Source organism: Schistocerca gregaria, chromosome 2, assembly GCF_023897955.1.
Source record: "Schistocerca gregaria isolate iqSchGreg1 chromosome 2, iqSchGreg1.2, whole genome shotgun sequence".
Taxonomy (NCBI): Eukaryota; Metazoa; Arthropoda; class Insecta; order Orthoptera; family Acrididae; genus Schistocerca; species Schistocerca gregaria.
This window is the reverse complement of record NC_064921.1, coordinates 141,450,561-141,472,902: the sequence shown is the minus strand read 5'-3', so window position 1 is coordinate 141,472,902 and position 22,342 is coordinate 141,450,561. Positions and strand designations below refer to the sequence as shown.

The window sequence follows — 22,342 nt, the reverse complement described above, 5'->3', positions numbered from 1 at the left end:
TTGTCTTCTCACATTTTTATTTTGTTGTTTCTGTACTGCAATTTAAAGAATTGGAATGTTCTAATTGTGTGGGAATGGGCACTTTGATAGAGGTAACCATCTTGTATTACCAGTCTTATATTTCACAAAGACAATATTTGCATCTTCTAACCAAACTCTTTACTGCATGATCAGAGGAAATTCATGAGCAATCACATTTTTTCTCTACCCTCCAAAGTTCCCACATTTGAGAGTGCCTGGAGAAATTAACCACACACTGGAGATGTCATTCTCTGTCTAATAATTAAGTTATCCACTGTCTGTTGAGGCATACAGGAACTATACTGTTGCTCTACCATTAAAAATTCAATAATGGAAGGAAGACGGATGTTATGTCTCACATCACAAAAGGGCATCACTTGGCTATCGCTATTCACCCAGAACATCCTTACGGTTGAAAATTCTGGATCTAGACCTCTTACATAAGAGTGCAATGGACAAAAACACTCTGGTATGTTTATGTAAAAATACAAGGTACCATGAAGTGACGCATTTTGTGTTTGTGCTGAGGGATGCTACTGTTATACGAGCCAAAGTTTGCTCCATTCTGTTTACTGGTTTCATACTGAAAACCAGAGGGTCACTACTGTAGCTACAGTTAACTTTAATGAAGAATACATGGGTGGCAGGATTGCACATTAACCTGTTTTCAGCCAGAAGGTGGCCACTTCTTCATAGCATGAAAAATATACCAACAAATCAATAACCTGAATTGCTGTCACTGTCATATTCATTAAATAGCAGATATTTTGAGTTACACGCAATTCCTTCTAAATAGTTCCTCCTTCCTAAATTTGGTAGCATTTAGCTTTATTTTGTTTCAACGTAATGCTACTGCCAATGTACAGTTTTCAGATTACTGGAGCTTTCATATGAATTACATATATAATGTGTAAACTATTAATTCATGTGTATACAGAAACAGTGACTAAAAAATACACATTCCTTTATTAATAATATAGCAATGACTTGTTAGCAAAAAAAATTATGGGGGCATAAAGGCATAACAACCTAGTGGAAGCATGGGGTAAAATTGTGGCTCTGATCTTGTCTTGTATTTCCTCTTTTTCTTGATGTACAATACTTCAAAATTTGCTAAAAATGTTATTTACATATAAATATTTGACATGTCTCGACTAATTTTTTTACTGTGATTATAATGATGCCAACAAATTAATGGCTGCGCAATTTATATATATTTTTTATTTCTATGCAGATGTTAGATTTTTCATATTAGATTATGATCACATTATCATATTACATTATGGTAACTGTTGTGTGTAAAGACAAGTTATTTCTTCAACATAACATAAGCAATTAATTACAATGTGTAATTGTAACACTGCAATAAGCATCTAAATCAATTATTTGTTTGTAGTTCTGAGGCACTGTGAAGAATTCAGAGTTTTATCCCGCATGCATAAAATGAAACAGATTATTCACTGTCCACATCCCTTCCCCCCAGTGTTGACGACAATTGAGTCTGAAATGTACAAGGCACCTAAAACAAGTTGTGACTTGATTTTTACTTGGAGGCACTGGCTGTGGTGGTGGAAAACTGGGTGTCTTTGCGGGTTAGCTGCTGTTCCTGTACTGGTACGAGTCTCAGCTGGGGTAAAGTCTGGCTTGAGTCTGCTGATGGCTATCATAACCGAAAAGACATTGATATCAGTATGAATGTTTTGTCATGGCATGCCAACAATGTGCACTGACCATCCTATGGTAGCTGGATAGGTTTTTGAATGACATTGTGTCAGACAAAAAAACTGTTTGCAGGACTGTAGGTTGCAGAAGACAAATGGTCATTCAATAGAATGTTCTTCTGAAATGACAGGACAGAGCACACAGATCTGCAAGCAAAGATGCTGTGCAAAGTCTGAGGCTTCAATAGCATTACGAAAAGGATTGATTGCTACTCACCATATAGTGGAAATGTTGAATTGCAGACACAGACAGAAAGACTGCTAAGTACGTAAGCAAGATTTCGGCCAAACAGCCTTTTTCTGAATTAGAAAACACTCACACACATTCACAATGCAACTCTCACACACATGACCACTGTCTCTGACTGTTGAGGACAGATTTTCTATAGCAGTGTTTTTGTTTTGCCTGTCTGCGACTCAACATCTCCACTATATGGTAAGTAGCAATTTATTCTTTTCATAATACTGTCATTATTCCATCCTGAATTTTCCACTGTTTGATTCAAGAATACCGGTTGATATGTTAGTAAAGAATGCCGCTGGTAGTCAAAGTGTTTGTGCGCACACTAACTGTTACGTTGAGATCTAATTCGAAACCCTTCTACAGGCCAAGTGGGACAATGAGGCTGTCAGTCCAGTGTTCTGTGGCATGGCATCTAAGAGAGGCCTTTAACTGTTAATGGAGCTGTTCCATGAGACCATTATCAGTCGGGTGGTAGGCACAGGTTCAAATATAATTCACTTGAACCAGTGCTGAGAGAGCTTTACAGAGGTATGACTCAAACTGTTTGCTCTGATCAGTTGTGACACGGAGAGGAATGCCAAAGTGTGTGATCCACTCATGAAAGAAGGTCGTGGCTTCATTTCATACCACTGTGCCTTCATAAAATACATTTCAGGCCAAAGAGAGAAACAATCATTTGTTGTCAGGCAGTATTGGTAACCTTCTGATTGTGGTAAAGGCCCAATGTGATGATGTGGACATGTTCAAAGTGTTGATTTGCTGGGAGGAAAGTACCAAGTGGAGCTATAGCATGCTGAACTATTTTGTTGATCTGACAAGCGTCGTACTGGTATCGCATGTCTTCATATTTTTCTCAATGTCTGACCAAACAAATGCCTTATTCGCAAGTCATACAGTAGCCATCGGTCCTTGACGAGACAGGCTGTGAAGACAGGGAACTGTTCGTGAAAATCTGCCGTAACAAATGGCTGTGCTTGTGACATTTACATGTTAAAGTATAGTATTATGTTTGAGCTCAGTATTCAAATATATTGAAGCTGTAAGCCTCATGATGTTTGAAGACATACCTTCAATTTTATGCATCCTTCGTGGGCATTGGAAAGTGCTATGAAGTCAAGTTCCTTTCCAATGGTGTCAACATAAGGTGGAGCTGCTGATCCATTCTGCTCACAATTAACATGTTAAATGTTTGTAGTAAATTGTGCAATGAAGTTCAAATGCTGCAATTGGTGCAGCTGATTGAGCCACATGATGTCTTGACCTCGTAGTTATATGTTGACCAAATTGCTTGTGTAGGTGACAATTTTTTGCTTAAAAAAGCTAAAGACTGTCAGTTATGGTGCACATGTTGTTGTAACACAGTTTGAATTGCAGTGTTTTTCGATTCCGAAGGACTCTTGCTTGTGGACATCATGCCAAGTGGAACCAACATATATTCTGATGCATATGTGACGACACTGAAGAAACTTCAATCTCGACTGAGTCATCTTCGACCACATCGGCAAAAGCAGGATGTTTTGCTGTTACATGACAATGCATGGCCACAGGTCAGTCAAAAAATCATGGAAGCGATCACAAAACTTGGATGGGCAACACTGAGACACCTGCCTTACCGTCCTGATCTGGCTCCATGTGACTATCATCTCTTTGGGAAACTGAAAGACTCTCTTCGTGGAAAAAGGTTTGAAGATGATGCACGCTGCCAAACAGTGGGTCCAACAGGTTGGTCCAGAATTTTACTGTGCGGGTATACAGGCGCTGGTCCCAAGATGGCGTAAGGCAGTTGAGAGGGATGGAAATTATGCGGAGAGATGAAAATATTGTTCCTAAAGGATGTATCTATACACTGTAAAACTTTCAAACGTGTGGTATAAAAGATGGATTTAAAAAAAAAATAGTTTGCATTTCTTTTGGAGTGATCCTCGTGCCTAAGGAAACTCGCACATATGAATGTAATTTTTGTTAACATACCACATGGTTATGACCTTTTGAATGTATCCTGAGTAAATCAAGAAGTCAAAAGAGTGAACACTTATTTACCTAAAATATGCCAACAATTCAAAAATTTCAGTATTTTAGATTCAAATGACATTGGAAAGAAGATTTCACACATACCACTGTCTTCACCTCAAAGGCCTTGGAAAGAATTATTTACTACAGCTGAAGTGGAAAATTAAGAAAGTCAAGATTGGGTATGTTAACTAAGTTGGTCATCAGATTGTAATGAATGTTTTTTTTGTTTTTTTTGTAAGTGATGCACGAATGGCCACAAAACTGCAGAGAATTAATCACCAAAATTGCACTGAGACTACCCCCAATAAGCTGTTATGCAAACATGTAGCGTCCACAGGCATTTTTCTTAAAGCAGTAATGGTAACAAAAATGTTATTGGCTGTGAGCACTTTGCGACTTAACATCTGAGGTCACCAGTCCCCTAGAACTAAGAACTACTTAAACCTAACTAACCTAAGGACATCTCACACATCCATGCCCGAGGCAGGATTTGAACCTGCGACTGTAGCGGCCGCGCAGTTCCGTAAATACTCCAGAATCCACAGGCTGTAAACTGAATACTAACACAGTCCTCTTCATTTTCTATCAGAACATACAATCAGTCAGAAATAAGCTCATGTAAACTCTGTCGTACTATCTTAATGAACTGAAAAATTTACACGTACAAGTAATATGCTTTACAAAACACTGCTTAAAGTTATTGATTCTCATTATTTTTTTTATTTATTTCTTATTTCATAACACTAGCCCGTATTACGAACTATAATACTGACATATGCTATGGCAGGACTTCCAAAAGAGGAGGTGGTTGTTTGTTATTAGTCAGAGAAGGTATCTGGTTCTGTTAATTCATAAAAACTAGCAAGCTAATGTTGAGAAACATGTTGAGTACTGTGTTAGATCAACCAACTGAAACAAATCACTGTCTGCATTTACAGGGCACCGGATGGCAATCTATCAATATTTCAAGAGAAATTAGAACAAGTTATGTTTGACTACATGACAAAAAGGGAAAGAATTATATTAAGTAGGGATTTTAATGTAAACTTTGCTATCGAGTCACATGACTCAACAGATGCCATGTTATAAACACTAATTCTATACGTGTACTTAATTTACAAAACCTCACCCAATGGACTTTTTGGCCACGAAGGGCTCTTACTTAACCTCAAACAAACCCTTATTACCAATGATCATGCACAGAAGAGATTAAAAGATATACCAACAGCTTAATGTTAATTTCGCACCTGCTAAAGCAAGAGAGCAGAGAAAAGCTTATTCTGAGGATGACACTCAAAACAAAACAAAATTATTTATTGATAATTATTCTACTATTTTAACACTGACTTTCACCACAAAAACATACAGAATAACCACTGAGAAGCAACTGATACAAAGCCAAACAATGGAAATTCCAGGATAGAATGTAACAGTATTATGAAAAGGAAAGTTGCCACTCACCATATTTGTGACAGTCTTTCTGTTGTACATATCTGCGAGTCAGCATTTCCGCTATACGGTGAGTGGCAACTTTGCTTTTCATAATATTGCTACATTCCATCCTGGATTTTCAACTGTTTAATATTATGAAAAGGATAGTTGCTGCTCACCATATAGCAGAGATACTGAGTCACAGATCGGCACAATGAAAAGACTGTCACAAAATAAGCTTTGTCAAAAATTGACGACACACACACACACACACACACACACACACACACACACACACACACACACAATCACAGTCCCTGGCAGCTGAAGCCAGACTACCTGATTGCTACAAAGGATAGATCACCAAGGGAATAATTACATCCTGTGCAGCCAAGAAACAAACTTTTCATAGAAAGTAAGACAAACAGTGATCCAAACTTCCAAAGATACTTCAAATGTACAAAAAAAATCCTCAAGAAGGTCATCACTAATGCAAAACGGATCTCTAGAAACTAGTTTATTGTAAACTCATGTAACACAAGTAATGCACTTTTGGAGGTTGTCAATGGTAGCATAGGAACCAAAGCCGAACGGGTCTCACGTGAAGACCTCCAGCTACATGAAACAAAAGTCTCTATTGAAGAGATTAACTTGAATTTTTCAAAGATTTCCAACAATGCAGTGCCAGGAATAACTATGCCAGCAGCATCATACAAACCTACATTTCAGTCTTCAGAAATGTCAATTTTCCTGATCCCAGTAACTGAACAAGAGGTAATAAAAATCATAAGCGCCACAAAATCAACATTTTCATGTGGATTTGTCTTCAATCAAGAGCAGTTTGCTTCTGGACTTTACACTGACCTCTTTATCTCATTACTCATTCACTGTTGCTTCAGATGCTAGAATCATATGGCATCAGAGGTACAGCAAATAACTGGTTTAAATCATACCACACCAAATCAAATCAAATGGTAGAAATTACAAGCCCTAAGTCTATAAAAATTTATTCTGAAAGCACCCTGATAAGCTGTGGAGTCTCACAATGTTTGGAATTGGGACCTCTCCCTTCCTAATATTTATCAATTACATTCCTATGAGAAGAATACATTGCTATTCACAAGTCACAGATATGCACAACAACAAGACTGTCAAACACACAAGCTTTCGGCCTTCGTCAGAATTAGACAACACACACACACACACACACACACACACACACACACACACAAACACACAAGAATGCAACTCACACATATGGTGTGTATGTTGTCTAATTGCAACGAAGGACTTTTTGGCCAAAATCCCACGTACCTGACAGTCTTTTTGTTGTGCCTATCCATGACTTTACATCTCCACTTTACGGTGAGTGGCAAAATGAAATGAAATGATCGTATGGCATTGCTGGCCGGGGGGCCCCATCCAGGAAAGTTCAGCCGCCGAGTGCGATTCTTATTGCAGTCAATGCCACATTGGGCAACTCGCGTGCTGGTGATGAGGATGAAATGATGATGAAGACAGCACAACACCCAGTCCACGAGTGGAGAAAATATCCAACTCAGCCGGGAATCGAACTCGGGCCCACTGCATAGGAGGCAAGCAAGTTACCACCCAGCTAGGCAGGCAGACTGGTGAGTAGCAGTCTATCCTTTTTATAATATTTTCATCATTCCATATTGAATTTTGCCTAATACTTTTTCTATTGTTTGCAGATTGCACAAATTTGCTCTTCTAACCAAACTTTTCTCTGCAATTGAAGCTCAAAATTAATAACACAACTGAAAGACTCCTCTATGACTCCACTACAATAAATTACTGTTAAACACAAACAAGGCAGCTCATATGCTCTTCTATCCATCATGAAACCATCCTGCCTATATGGTAACTGAACTAGTAACAGGAACAAAGTTTTTAGGAGACTAGATTGAGAGTAGTTCTCTCCAGAGGAACCACTATGGGGCAAAACTATTAAGCTTTCAGAGTTCTTAGGCAATCAGGTGATATGAACACACTAAAAACATTTTATCACGGGCTTGGGCACTCGAAGTGTAAGCCATCCCTTTCATCACCCATAGCAAAATTTTTCATAATGAAAAAAAGTATATTAAAAATAATGAAGAAGAGATTACCAATATGATCTGCCATCAAAGAGATTAATGAACCGTGTTTTTTTATTATCTATGGACACACTTTTTTTTGTCAAACAACAACTTGAAATGTCCTCTGCGAATGCACATGAACAACAGTTAACATTCATCTGGTGAGAGAAAAACTCAAAAGTTACAGTGGGGTGCGAAATATGGGCAGCCTACTTTTCAACAAACTGCCCCTCACAATTAGAACAAAAGCAATAACTTCATTAAGAAAGGTAAGGATTTACTAACGAAAAATACTTTTTATTCTGTTGATGAGAACATGGAAGCAAACTTGCATTAAATACTTGACCTTATCCTGTCTCACACAGTGCTAAACATAGCTTATAATTACTTTTAATGCTTGCCTCTTGTTAAAAGCAGAATTTCTATTTTGTCAAACAATGGAAAATACAGGACGGAATGTAACAACGTTATGAGAAGGAAAGTAGCTACTCACCATATAGCGGAGATGCTGAGTCGCAGATAGGTACAACAAAAAGACTCTCACATTTAAAGCTTTTGGCCACTGGTGTTTGTCAACAATAGACACACACACACACACACACACACACACACACACACACACACACACACAGCTACAGTCTCAGGCAATTGAGTGTGGTTTCAATTGCCTGAGACTGCAGTCGTGCGTGTGTGTGCGCGTGTATGTGCGCATATGTGTGTCTATTGCTGATGAAGGCCAATGGCCAAAACCTTTAATTGTGAGAGTCTTTCTATTTCGTAGAGTCAGAACAAATAATATGCTTGCAATCATATACAGGGTGTTTATAAATGAATATTGGGGTTTTAAAGCATTATAATATTTATTATATTAAAGTGTGACTTCAGTGATTGTAGCAACAGCTGCTTCAATCCGGTTTCTTAATTCTGGGAGGTCTGCTGGTAGCGGAGGCATGTACACTCGATCCTTGATGAAGCCCCAAAGAAAAAAATCGCATGGCATTAGGTCGGGTGAATGTGGAGGCCATGCAAAGCAAGCCCTGTCATTGTGCCCCTTGTGGCCCATCCAGCACTTGGCTATAGACTTGATGTGTGTCGTGTGACAAATGGTGCTCTCAGTGAACATTTATAAGGTTCTTGGTAAAACTGAGTTGCTCTTTCATTTGTATCATTTATAGCTGTAAGTTTAATGTAATAAATATAATAAAGCATTAAAACCCCGATATTCATTTATAAACACCCTGTATAACATGATCTGTTATGGTATTACCATGTATCTTCTACATATTAGTACATTCAAGTAGATGCTGAGTCTTTTGTCCTTCATGCTATTATAGCCACTATTGTATTTCAAACAATATGAGTGCTGAATTTTTGTGTATATTTCAAGCCAGTTAGCTACTTAAGATAAATGTTAGGTTATTTCTGTCATTACCAAACACCTTTGCATATACAATATGTAAAAATGTAATTAACATCAGCCCCACATCTTTACGCTTAAACAGAATAAGAATTCTGGGCTTCAAAGACACAAGTTTTAATAGCCATTTGCAGTGACAAGCATTTCCTCTATGTTTCTGTTCATCAGTCAACAAACTTGGCACAAATATTGCACTGTCATGATGCATCCCAAGTTTGTAACACATGGCATCGCCCTATGCTGATGCCCACTTTGTTAGTAGCTTCTGTAACAGTTAAATGACAATTCCATGAGTCACAGCACAAATTTTGTTGAAATGTTCATCATCTGTTGATGTGGAAAGTTGTTTAGGCCTAGGGTTCTCACCAACTGACATTTTGCCATGGCCTAAACTTTTAAACCACTCACAGCACTGCATATGTCTTATGTGGTCCTTCCTATCTGCTTGACTTAACAATTAAAATGTCTATGTACATGTTTTGCCACATTTGCAGCAACATCTCTCTCTCTCTCTCTAACACACACACACACACACACACACACACACACACACACACAAACAAACAAAGGACAATTTGTTGTATAAATCTGCTGCTAGGGGTGACAACAGCTGCACACTGTGCTGCCTCTGTTGATTAATGTGCTATTTCAGCCTTTTTTTTGAACACTCCTCATGCAAATTTAACATCATGATCACTTATTGCCATCACAGAGAATAATCAGTGACTAGACAAGCCTTGGTAGAATTAAATCTGCAACTCATGATGGGCTATCAGTTACTGACAAGTATGGCGGCCTTCTTCGAAATTAAGTTTCTAAGGGATCTTAAGCGATTGTAGTGGCCAATCTTGGGGTTGCATATTTATCAGCATTGCTTATCTTAAGGAGCTCATTTTGTTTCCTAGCACTGCACTTTTTATTTTCTATTTTCAGCCTCAGTGCTCAATAGCTTCTGTTTTCCATCTCAGTGCTCAAAGCACTGAATTCCTTCCCAAACTTCGCACAACCATAATGGACCGTTAAGTGCAGTAGTTTTCCAGCAACCAGTTTCAGTCTGACATTGTTTCATGTTGTTCTTTAATAAATCTTTGTATAGATTCTGTTGTCCTCCTAGTTTTCTTTGACCATCATTTAGATGGGAATGCTTAATTTGTTTTGGTAGACGGAACTCAGGCACATGAAAAATGTGGTCCCTCTAATGGAGTTGATGCTTGATAATCATGGCTTCAAAGCTAGTAGAGTTTGCTTCTCCCAGGATGCTGATGTTAGTGTGCCAATCTTGCCATTTCACATGTAGGATCCTGATGGTATTTTTCCAGACATCATAAGTGTAAGTATTTCATGCTTCACACCCATATGTGAGAGATGGCATAACAGTGCCTTGGTATACATGCAGCTTGGTTGTGATGCTGCTGTTATGGCTATCAAAGACCCCCACCCAAAAATTGTACTGGCACATTTGAGGTGGTGTTGTATTTCAGCATCCATATTTGCATTTGATTGATTAATCTGCTTCTCATACTAGTGTTTACTGTATTGTCATTCATGAAAAATCAAAACTGACAGAATGGGACTCAAGAGCCAGACATATGTGAAGTGAAGAAAAACTGCAGTATCAGACATGTTGTGATGGCAAAATTGTTGATGCAGTGGCCACCAAACTGCAGTAATCAGGTCTGTCAAGTTCACCCTATAAATTTCCTATGAACAATGGCAATGATACTCTTATCAACAGTTCTTCCGTTATTTTTTTATTGGGTTCAACAGCTTTTATAAAAATTGAGGTGCTCTCTGAAATGCCGTACTGAATCAAGATAGAGAGCGTCAAACATTTTAAATGGTTATACCACTTGACAATGGCCAAAGAGTACTTGGCAAAAAGCTCATGCAATTTTATTTCCTTGATATGGTTGGCAACCCGAGAACTTTTTATTCAATGTTAGTGCCACGAGACTCAGCATTCTTACATTTTAAATAGTTTTTTATTATTTAAAATTCTTGTACACAGACTAAATTGCAGTCAAATATGAAGGAAATATTGTGGTTTCAGGATATATGATGTGATAGTGTAATATGTACGAACTACTGACTGATCTGGATTTCAGTTAAGTACAAATGACATTATGTAATACCTTAAGCTGCTGTTCTATTAATTCTTTATTATGTGAATGTGATACATGTCACAGATGTGGAAAATATTTCTAGGGTGTTGATGACCTTGCCATTTATTGGTCTAAACCACTAATCATCACCATCCTCCTCGTCATCATGTCATCATTATCGGAAAAATTTCAGAAGAAAAGAATCTCTCTCTCTCTCTCTCTCTCTCTAACACACACACACACACACACACACACACACACACACACACACACACACACAGAGTCAAAAATATAATATTTATAAATAATGTTTTGTCATGCAGAGGTAGACAATATAGACAAAGTGACAGCTACAGACAATTAGCCAAAGAATATTCAATCTAAAAAAGTGAAGAACTGCCTTCATAACCAAGATTACCTTTGCAACAATATATCACAAAAATTTACAAAATATTTCTTATTTGTCAGCTCAAATTGTTCATTTGAAATAGAAATTGGATTTCCTATATAATGTGAAAAAATTTCTGTGTTCCACAAGCTCCACACATTTACCTTTCCTTGTGTTATGTAAAATAGTACTACTGATGTCAATTTTGTATACTCCATGCTTTTCATTTCTTAAATGCATACCAAATGTCAATGGATTGCTGTTCTTTGTATGGTGTACATATTTTTCTACCTGTCTGTCCAATGCAGTATTTACTGCAATCACTGCAGTGCACTTTATATATTTCAAATTAGTGGTGGTATGATACTGGGTCAGATTTATGTCCTATATGAGTCGGAATCTTTAAAGTGTCAGAACCTGTTTTACAAAAATGTAGCTAATTTGTCAAATATTTTCCTGATATATGGTAAGACTGGATATTTTCACTTCTGTTTTATCTCTTCACTTATCAAGATTGTTTCTAGATAAGTTATGAGAGAATGTAAATAATTGAGGACTAATGGAAACCACTCACTGAATAGAAGAATTATTGAGTTGTTGACAGGCACACAGAAAAGAGAATCTAAACTTTGCCAGCTTTCGGAAGAAATACTTTGACAAGCCAGAATACAAATGCAGCCCCCGTCCCACACACAAAATCATGCATCTACACTGTACCGGCAGGAGACACAATGCTGGGTTTGCAGTTCAGCTGGTGGACTGGTTAGGGGTTGTGTTGGGTGGGGATTGAGGTCAGGATGATTATAAGAGTGAAGGTTGTGTTGCATCACAGAGTCCAGAAGTATGGGGACATCCTACCCTATAACCTTCCCACCCCTCCTAAAGTGGTATTCTAACACCTACACAACATCCTGGTCCATTCCTATGCAACTCTCCCCCACCCCTTGCCATGGGGACCATATCCCTGCCATATACCAGCTCTACTACAACTGGTGAACCCTGTTTTATGTGAGCAATGAAACCAATCAGCTGTTCACCAGAATGAATGGTCACTGTCAAACTGTGGACAAGAACAAAGTTGACAACCCGGTAGCATGACACACTTGAGTTCCATGGTTGGTTCACAACCTATCTACTAGGCACAAACCCATTACTCGCACACCATCCAAACAACTGTTTTCCCTTCTTCTGTTATTTATCATGGGCCACACCTGTGTGCCACACGCCAAGCATGTGCACCTACTATCCTCATTCCCACACTCCTTTTATACACACCCGCTGCCTCCTTCTGAACTGTTAGCTACCCATCTCCAACTCCTCCTCCTGCTTCCTGTGCCATTCTCCCCACTCTATCTGACGCAACACCCATCCAGTTAACTTGTTGAACTGAAAACCAGGCATGTATAGCGTCCCCAGCGAAATAATAAGAAAACATAAAAAACATTATTTATAAAGAAGAGACATTTAAAAATTGAATAATATACATTTTTCTCATGTATCCGTATTATAACAATTTCTCTGTGCAAGTTTCGAGGGCAAAGAAATATAACAAAATGATCTAAAGAGACGACAGGATACGTTCTTTTGTTAATTTTTTAGTCGTCTTCACTTCTTCTCGTCTTGATTGCGTGTAGACGGACATCTTGCGAGTGCTGGCAAATGTAAGCATTTTTGTATTAATTAAGCAGATAATATGTTGATTTAATATTATTGTTCACTTTTAATTTGTAAGAGGTGATCCCAATTTCATGTCCGCCTTCCTTGAATTAACTTGCATTAGAGTCATTTACAGTGCAACAATCGCAGCGGCCGATGCAGCCAACGACGCCATTACGTGGCAATATTAACTTATAAAATTTAGCGGAAGCGAAAAACTCGCCCGCTACTAACATAATATACATTTTTCTCCACAGCCGCCCGACACTGTAGGAAATACGGAGCTTTAAGATTCTTATTTTTAGTACAACAGCTGAGAGCCAGAGCCAGGACTCCGACTACAATCAATGGTTAACGGAGGTAAGAAAAAATACTCTCGGGCATGTGGGCCGCGATTGTAATTAAAAACTAAAGATTTTTTGCTTTAAAGTGAACTGACTAGCCGAGGAAATTAATATGAAAAGTTTATTCCATTGTTCAACTTATATGTTCATGCTTTAAGATTCAGTGAGTCTAACGTTCATTAACGTAAAAAATAATTTCCACTCAAGTTTAATATTGTCAAAAAAAAGAGAACTTCACAAAAGCATTTAATTGTAAATCAAAATTGAATGAAATATTATTTTGATTAAGGCCCACCACATAAGTCGGCAACAATCAACATTACCAATAAATAATATATTAAATTACACCGGCCGAGAGACATGGTGTGTCCAGCCGGAACAATGTACGTACACAGGTTCTTGCAGCAGCTAGTTAAATTTTGATTCTCTTTTGTGTGCACCTGCCAATGACTTAACACTTCTTGTTTTTCAGTAAGTGATCTCCTTTACTTCTGAATTATTAACATTATTTCTCTGCTACTTACCTCACAGTTCTTATTTTTCTTATCTCAATAATTTTCATAAACATTTTCACGATTGTATCCATTTTCCATGGGTAAACATCTCAATATATTTAGCTCTATTTCAATGTTCTTATCAGATAGTAGTGGTAAGCAGTTAATTCTGTCTACCATAGCATGTAAACCTCTTTTACTTGTCATGGATGACATGAGGTATTGTGGATTATCTCATTGGGTGTGATTGGTTTTTGGACATCATTAAATGCATGAGTCACAGATAGGCACGCGAATGCACCTTACTGATGACTGCAGTCATACTGCAGTTGATAGAGACAGCAGTCCTGTGTGTGTGTGTGTGTGTGTGTGTGTGTGTGTGTGTGTGTGTGTGTGTGTGTGTGTGTAATATTAGTACATACAGTAATTTTCACAATTTTTGTATTCTTTTGCTCTTTGTTCCAGTACTTTCCTAATTTCTACAACCAAATTTATACAAGCAAGTTTATCTTTAATTATCAAATGTTTAAATCTACTTCATTCTTGAATTGGAGAACACTAATTGTATCACTATCAAAGCTTATCTTAGAGAGAGAGGATGTCTGTCTCTATTAAACTTTTCTTTTGCCCACTATTCCCCACTTAGACTTAATCAATTCTTTTCCTACTGTAACGCCTGGACATATTAATATGATTAAATTCTCACCATATTTCACTCCCTTAGTTAAGTTCCATATTTTCTATAATGTTTTGCAGTATTTCATCAATGTGAAAGCTGATTGCAACCATTTATTAATGTCACAGAATTAGTCAGTTTAGTTTCTGACTCGGCATCATAAAGCATTCCATCAGGGTTTAGTGCACTGTGCCCCACAGAAATAAAGACCTTAGTGAAGGAGCACTGCTGTAAGTGTTGCAAAAGACACACGAAGGAACCCATGAAGGCCTTCAAAAAAACCATTCTGGCATCTGACTGTCTTATGAGGATTGTCTGAATAGCATTTGACCCGATATTCCTAATAAGTGTACTCCATTAATGCAACAATACTTGATTCACCACAATTAAAACTTTATAACAAGGTACATTGCCGACATAAGTAAGTAATAAATGCTACACTTTAAAAGGTAAACTGCATTTTGTAGGTATGTACTGCACTTTTCAAAAGGAAAAAAAATTAAGTATATAATAAGAACTATACTATTTTGAATTTCAGTCAAATAAAGGTGTATGCATGCACCAAACATTTGTACAACACAGATTTTGTTTTACTGGTTTACAAAGGGAACCATCACAGAATACTGAGTTCCTTGAGACAATGCAAAGTGCACACACAAGTAAATTACTGTACAAATAATGTAACATGGATTATTTTATAAGACACACACACACACACACACACACTTTATAGAAAAAGTAAAAAAATAATTATTCAAAAGCATTATACATACTTAATATTTGTATTTCTCTTAAGTTGACATTAAAGAATAAGATGACAAGATGTATACTTTTACAGAGTTAAAGACTGGTGCACTGTTAGCAACATGTAACAGTGAAAACAGGTGTGGAACATTAAATTAGACCAACAAAAATTCGATAAAAATGAACATAAATACTTACATAAAGTGATTAGCAACATGATCGCCAAATGTTGTCATTAGGTGTTGTTTACAGAAGTCATAAACAGGCAATTCCACAGCCGCAATGACTGCTGCTCGTTGGGCTGTGGGTCCAACACCCTGGAAGATAAAGAGTGTGGAATATGATCTAAAATAAAATGTTTGGGTACAAAATATTTCTGATGAAAGATGAGGGAACTATTACTCTCTAAGAAAAATATAAATTATTATTATGCTCTCTCTCATTTTCTTGTTTGCTTTGCGTCTTATTTAATTGGCAAGGTGGCACTGGAACAAAGGCAGAGTTTAAATGTTTTATCAATGATAAAACCATTCATGACGGTTCACAAGCTTGCGTGTGCAAATACAGAGGAGCAAACTTGCCTTGGCATTGTTAAAGGGACTGTGCTATAATTCACCTGAAGTAATTTAATTAAAATATGGAAAATAAATCTATATCAGCAGACAGGCATTTGTACTACACTCTTCTTAAATGTGAGTCTAGTGCCACCTCACAGACTGTGATGTCACTAGAAATGAGCAATAACTTAGTTTGGGGGAAAAAACAAGTGGGGGTGGAGGAAGCAGATATGACTTTCTCAGAGAAACTCTCAATGTATAGCTAAACACAATCCCTAAATAGATAGAAATATATACTTTGGTGATCAAAAATCAGAAATGAGTGAAACTCAAGTTCAGTTAGTCAATGTGGTGACAGTGTGCATATAACACTTTCTAATTATGAAGCAACAGGTAACTCGAGAAGAACATTAAATGCATTTCCAAATACCTGACAAGTAGCAACAATATCTCAATATCTTATGCTATTATTAGACACTTATCAAATTTAAAATCTCCAAAAATTTTGAAACCAGCTTTTTTTCCCCCTCTTGATCTGTAAATCTTCACATGTAGTGTTTCCTGGATTTAACATCTTACAGATAAAGTGAGTGCTCATTTGCAAGAGGATGAAGAAAGAAAACAGCTGTGACCTTTTGTAAGCAATGTTCCACTAGTAGCCTGAACTGATTCACAAAAACCTCAAGCTGAGGTAACTAACTGGCGGGATGAGTAGGAAAGATACATACAGTGAAACCTCTTTATAACGTTCCTCCATATAATGTTTTCCTCTATGTTACGTCCGTTTTTTTCGGCCCCGACTAAAGGCCCATATAAACAATGTTAAATTTTCCTCTTTACTGTGTTTCCTCTATATTACAGTTTCCTCCATGTAACGCTCATATTTTTGGAACCCTGGTCAATTATTTACCTCTTTATAACGTTTAAGTGACTGGATATAGACGCATCGTTTTCCGTTATGTGGTTTCACAGTTTGCACTGGCTAGGAAAGCCCGCGCTCAGCATATTTCATATGTCAGCGGCAAAACCCGGTCATGTGACATGTGACGCACATTCTGCTTGCGATCTTTTTGGCGCCATTTCAGTCGACGGTTTGTATTAGTACTTAGCGTATTGTGTGAACTGAGCAGCAAACAGTTCGTGTGCCTAGTAAGTGTGTGACTTCGATATAACGTTTTTTTAAAGCTTTCTCATCTGTGGACATGGGTGAAAAGCAGAAGAATATTTCTCTGGAAGAGAAGGTTTCTATTATTAAAAATGTGGAGGCATCTCCTGGCGTGAGTCGCATGGCGCTAGCGAAGCAATTGGAACTGGCCCCTTCAACACTCAACACTATTATGAAAAACAGATCGTCGATAATGGAAGGGTTTGAGAATTGTGGAAATTCAAAACGTATGCGTTTGAAACAATCAACTTACGACGAAATGGAGAAAGTTTTATTAACTTGGTTTCAGCAAGCACGTGCTGCAAACATTCCTATAAACGGAAATATTTTGAAGGAGAAGGCGCTTCAAATATCACTTCAGTTAGGAATAGACAATTTTAAGGCGTCCAATGGATGGATTGATAAATTTCGACAGCGTCATGGTGTTGTGTACAAATCGGAATGTGTAGAAAGTAAAAGTGTAGACGAACCAACTGTAGCTCAATAGATACAGACTCTCCCTAATCTGATACAGGGCTACAAACTGCGTGACATTTATAACGCTGACAAAACCGGCATGTTTTTCAATTTTATGGCGGATAAGACATTTACTTTTCGTGGGGAAAATTGCCATGGCGGTAAGAAGAGCAAGGAACGTCTTACCATTTTGTTGTGTACAAATGCTGATGGCAGTGAAAAACTGAAACCTTTGGTTATCGGGAAGCCAAAAAATCAGAGGTGCTTCAAAAACATTTCCACGTTTCCGTGCAAATATACAAACAATGCCAAGGCATGGATGACGAGTGAAATATTTTTACGTTTTCTAAGAGAATTTGACGCCAAAATGGGGAGTGCTGCAAGAAAAGTGGTGCTGTTTGTGGATAGATGTGCGGCACATGCACCAGATGTACCCCTTCTGAGAAATGTTAAAGTAATTTTCCTGTCACCCAACTGCACCAGCTGTCTGCAACCTTTGGACTTGGGCATAATACATGCCCTTAAGGTTAAATAAAGGACAGCCCTTGTAAAAAAGGCCTTGAATTTGATGGACCAAAGAAAACCGGGAAGCCAGCAAAGATCACAACTGAAACTGAACATTTTACAGGCAATAAATTTAATTATGTACTCGTGGAGGGAAGTAAGTGCTGAAACTATTAAAAACTGTTTCACAAAAGCGGGATTCTGTGAGAATGAGATGGCAGCTCACGTGGAAGAAGTTGCAAGTGATTTGCAAGAGTTTCGCCAATTAATAGGCAGTGATTCTGTCACTTTTGAGGACTTTGTGGCTGTGGATGACAACGTGGCAACCAAAGGAGTACAAAGTATTGAAGAGCTGACTGCAGAGAGAAGCTTGGAGAGTAATAGTGACAGTGACAAGGAAGATGATCCTGTGCCCTCATATACTAAGGCAGCTGAAGCCTTTGAAACATTCAGGAGATACATGATGGCCCATAGACTTGAGGACAGAACAGTAGTTCAACTTGCTCATTTGGAGCAAGAAATGATTGCCATAGAGTCTAGGAGAAACAGAAAACAAGCAAGCCTGCTTGAATATTTTAAAAAAATCATAAGTATTTTCAGATTGCTTAGGTTCCTAGAGTTTTGTGCAAATTTAAGTTCCATTTCATAATTTAATTATTGAAGTAATTTTTTTTTAATCTGTCCCATTTACTGTGTTTTTATGTAATATGTTCAGTAAATATAAACAAAATTTGGCTCATACTCTATAATTGGGTCAACTGAAGAATGGGATACAACGTCATCTTTGGAGAATGTCAAGAAAGAAAGAAAAACGAATCACTTGATACATTGATCATTTGCAATGAATATCATATATTGTGAAAATTTAAAATGTCATCTAAGGCACCATTTGTCAAAGCTGATTAGTGGTATCCTGATCTTCAGTAATGCCCTATAATTATTATTTGGAAGCCTTCCTCTTTATAGTGTTTTCCTCTATACAGTGTTCAGAATTTGTGGTCACTTGAAAAACGTTATATAGAGGTTTCACTGTAAATGAGTGTTTCCTTCTCATCCCATCCAGTAAGTCTCTGCTGAGCCGTGTTCTGGGTGACTTTTCTGAAATCTATCCCTTTTCCTAGAACATTCCAGCACATTTTCTTCACCTCCCTTCCTCCCCCTTAAATCCTTCTGCCTGAAGAAGGAGCCATTGGCTTCAAAAGCTTTCCTAATTATAACCTTCTTTTATATGTGTGTCCTGCCACTGCTTGGCGAATAGATTTTGTATCTATCTAAAAATTAAGTGTGAAATATAAGACACAACATGCACTGAAAAGAGGCAAAAAGTTATCAGGTTTGATTCCACATGGGACTACGTGTATATACATGTGTTTCTAATGTTTTAGCTCACATTTATTGCCTGAAGATGGGCACACAGTGACTGAAATCTAGATATGCAATAGAAATCATTTGCGATTGATTGCTACTGATTACTATTTGCAAAAAGGTGTGTTTCTAAAGATTAAAACCTCCTACAACACCAAATTACTGTTGGATGTAATGTACACTGTTGTTCTGCACACTGAGTAATCACCCCAATTACCAGGAACTTGTAAACTTCCGCAAATGTACGATGCAGAGAATCACTATACAGCATACAAACAGGGAATTATTTAAGCAAGAATAACAGTTCATGTTACTGCTACTTGAGATATACTTTATATACTTCATATTCCTTTTCTGAAGAAGAGATTATTACAGACTGTAAAAACTTATACTTAGTGTATAACTGTTATTTCATATGGTTATTCCTAGCGTTTTTTTTTCTTTTTCTTTTCTTTTTTTCTCCTCTGTTTGGCAATGCTTTGTTGTGCTACAAAGCGAAACAGATATATATTTGATTTGGTTGGCCTGAAAAGTGGTTGATTTGGGCACAAAGCAGGGAGGCGTGCTCATACTAAAATGCGCACACACGCGCGCGCGCACACACACACACACACACACACACACACACACACACACACAGAGGGGGGGAGGGGGGAGAGGGGGGGAGAGAGAGAGAGAGAGAGAGAGAGAGAGAGAGAGAGAGAGAGAGAGAGAGAGAGAGAGAGAGAGAGAGAATGTTCCTCAAAAGAGCTGTCAGGTGAATTTCCTCATCTGCAATTTCGTTTACAGGGTGTATATGTGGACAAGGAAAAAAATTCCCGGATTTTTCCCGATTAAAAACACACCTTTTCCCAGATGAAAATACACTTTTTCCGTGTTACGTGACAGTATACTCTTCCTCGGCAATGTAAAAGTCATCAATCCTTTGAATGGTTATGGTTTTATATACCGACGTAGAATTTCCCGGCACTTTAGAAAACGAAACTCAGGGGGAAAAACAAGTTTTGAAAGACCTTTGATGTGCAGCAACATGTACGCTACATATTTTCGTATTACGAAGGTATAAATTTCAATTCCACCAAATAACGCACGTCAGTTCCAAAGCATTGAAATTGAGATTGCGATGCGCTTTTGTAAGCGTCATAGCTCATTCACGTGATCTCGCCAGCTGATGACAGCTATAGGACATGTGATATAGTCATCCAATAGCAAGATCACTCTTAAGCAGCGCGAATACAGAAATAAGAAAAGTTAATGGCTTAAATTAATATACATAGCATTCACATATAATATTGGTCTCGAAGATGAATAAGTTGGACGAGAAGCTAAGCTTCCACATATAACGTTGAACTTATTTGCGTGTGTTGCACTTTAAGATACACACACATTTGTGGCAGTAAATTTTTTTAATAACTACGCAAATGTCTTACCTTCTGGCCTTGAAATACTTCTAAATGGTCGTCCTCAAAGAGTTGATTTTTAAATGAGAGTCAAATGCTTTGTGATTTAAGAAATTCATCGTACACTCTCGCATATAATTTGTCTTGCATAAAAGAAAATCTGCTTTGAATGTAATGCTTTTCAAACCACCATTCACAATATTTTCCCACGACCTGTTAGAAATAGGTTCGATTCAGCAGTTGCAAGAAAGCGCCAAATATCTGGCGTCACCACACTTGCGCAGCTACGATGACGCAGGAAGCCCATATGTTTGTACGTGTAAAATATTAAAAGATCTTACATTATGTCATAAAAGAAACAAGACATCAAAGGATACTTCAAGAGCATTGGGATTTCGCGAACCATGCTAAAGTGCATAATTCGGCTTAAAATGCATATCCGTATGTAAATTTTCTTGGAGTACCAGTACTCATGTTTGGTTCTTTATTATAGTATAATGCCATATGTGCACTTGAAATGCAACGAACAGTTGGTTCAAATGGCTCTGAGCACTATGCGACTTAACTTCTGAGGTCATCGGTCGCCTAGAACTTAGAACTAATTAAACCTAACTAACCTAAGGACATCACACACATCCATGCCCGAGGCACGATTCGAACCTGCAACTGTAGCGTTCGCTCGGTTCCAGACTGTAGCGCCTAGAACCGCACGGCCACTTCAGCTGGTGCAACGAACAGTTGAAACTAGCCAATAGTGTGAAACATTTCGTTTCAAATAAATTGACTGCCTCAGTAGAAAGGATTAATAAAAGCCAAATCTCTTTAGCAAACCAGCAAAAATAACTTCATTGTTCTATAAGGCGATTAATGCTCAACTGTCAAAGGTGGAAATGATATCTGAAACTATGAACATATTCTAGCCTGCCGTAATTATGCGAACGTATTTGAATTCATTTGATAGTTCCCGGCCACCAAAATCTGTTTTGTTATCATTTAACGTGAGAGCAATAAACGAAGAGGAAACAAAAAAATCACTGAACGTAAACACAGGTCACGTGGAGACGACCCACCTCCCCACCACAACTCGGGCTGCTCTGTGCATCAGCCCCGGATCTACGATATTTCCGAACCGGGGCAATATTAAGTATTGGCGCCCAGCCACACTTCCGTAACCAGAAGCGGGAGAAGGTACTACACATACGCGACTCAACTGCGCATGCGCAAGAGAACGCCCACAATTGCTCAAACGAATCTAACTTAAACAGTTGTCATGTCACGCTCATCGGAACCAATTTGTTGTTATAAAGCGTTGCATAGTGTTCCTAAAGCCTTTGACATACTTTACTGTTGGCAGATGCTTGTATGACAACTGTTTTGTTGTTGAATATGGCGCATTTCCTTTGCAACTTTTTTTTTTTTTCCTCCCGTTCATGTTTTGTTGCTGCAGTATCATTCTGCAGTAGTGGGATACAATAATATCCATTGTTAGAGTATTGTTTCTTACCGGTCAAAACCCCAAAAATTTAACTGAGAACTAAAACAATG

At 37.9% G+C, this 22,342-nt stretch overlaps 1 protein-coding gene across 1 annotated transcript in view; it reads right to left on the bottom strand.

The window, feature by feature from the left end:
- LOC126336526 (mitochondrial uncoupling protein Bmcp) overlaps positions 1-22,342 on the bottom strand; it is a 99,642-nt gene that overhangs the window by 29,225 nt on the left and 48,075 nt on the right. The window contains exon 5 of the mRNA XM_050000321.1: positions 15,549-15,667. Within this exon, the coding sequence (XP_049856278.1) occupies positions 15,549-15,667 (119 nt within the window). The remainder of the gene's footprint in view (positions 1-15,548; positions 15,668-22,342) is intronic.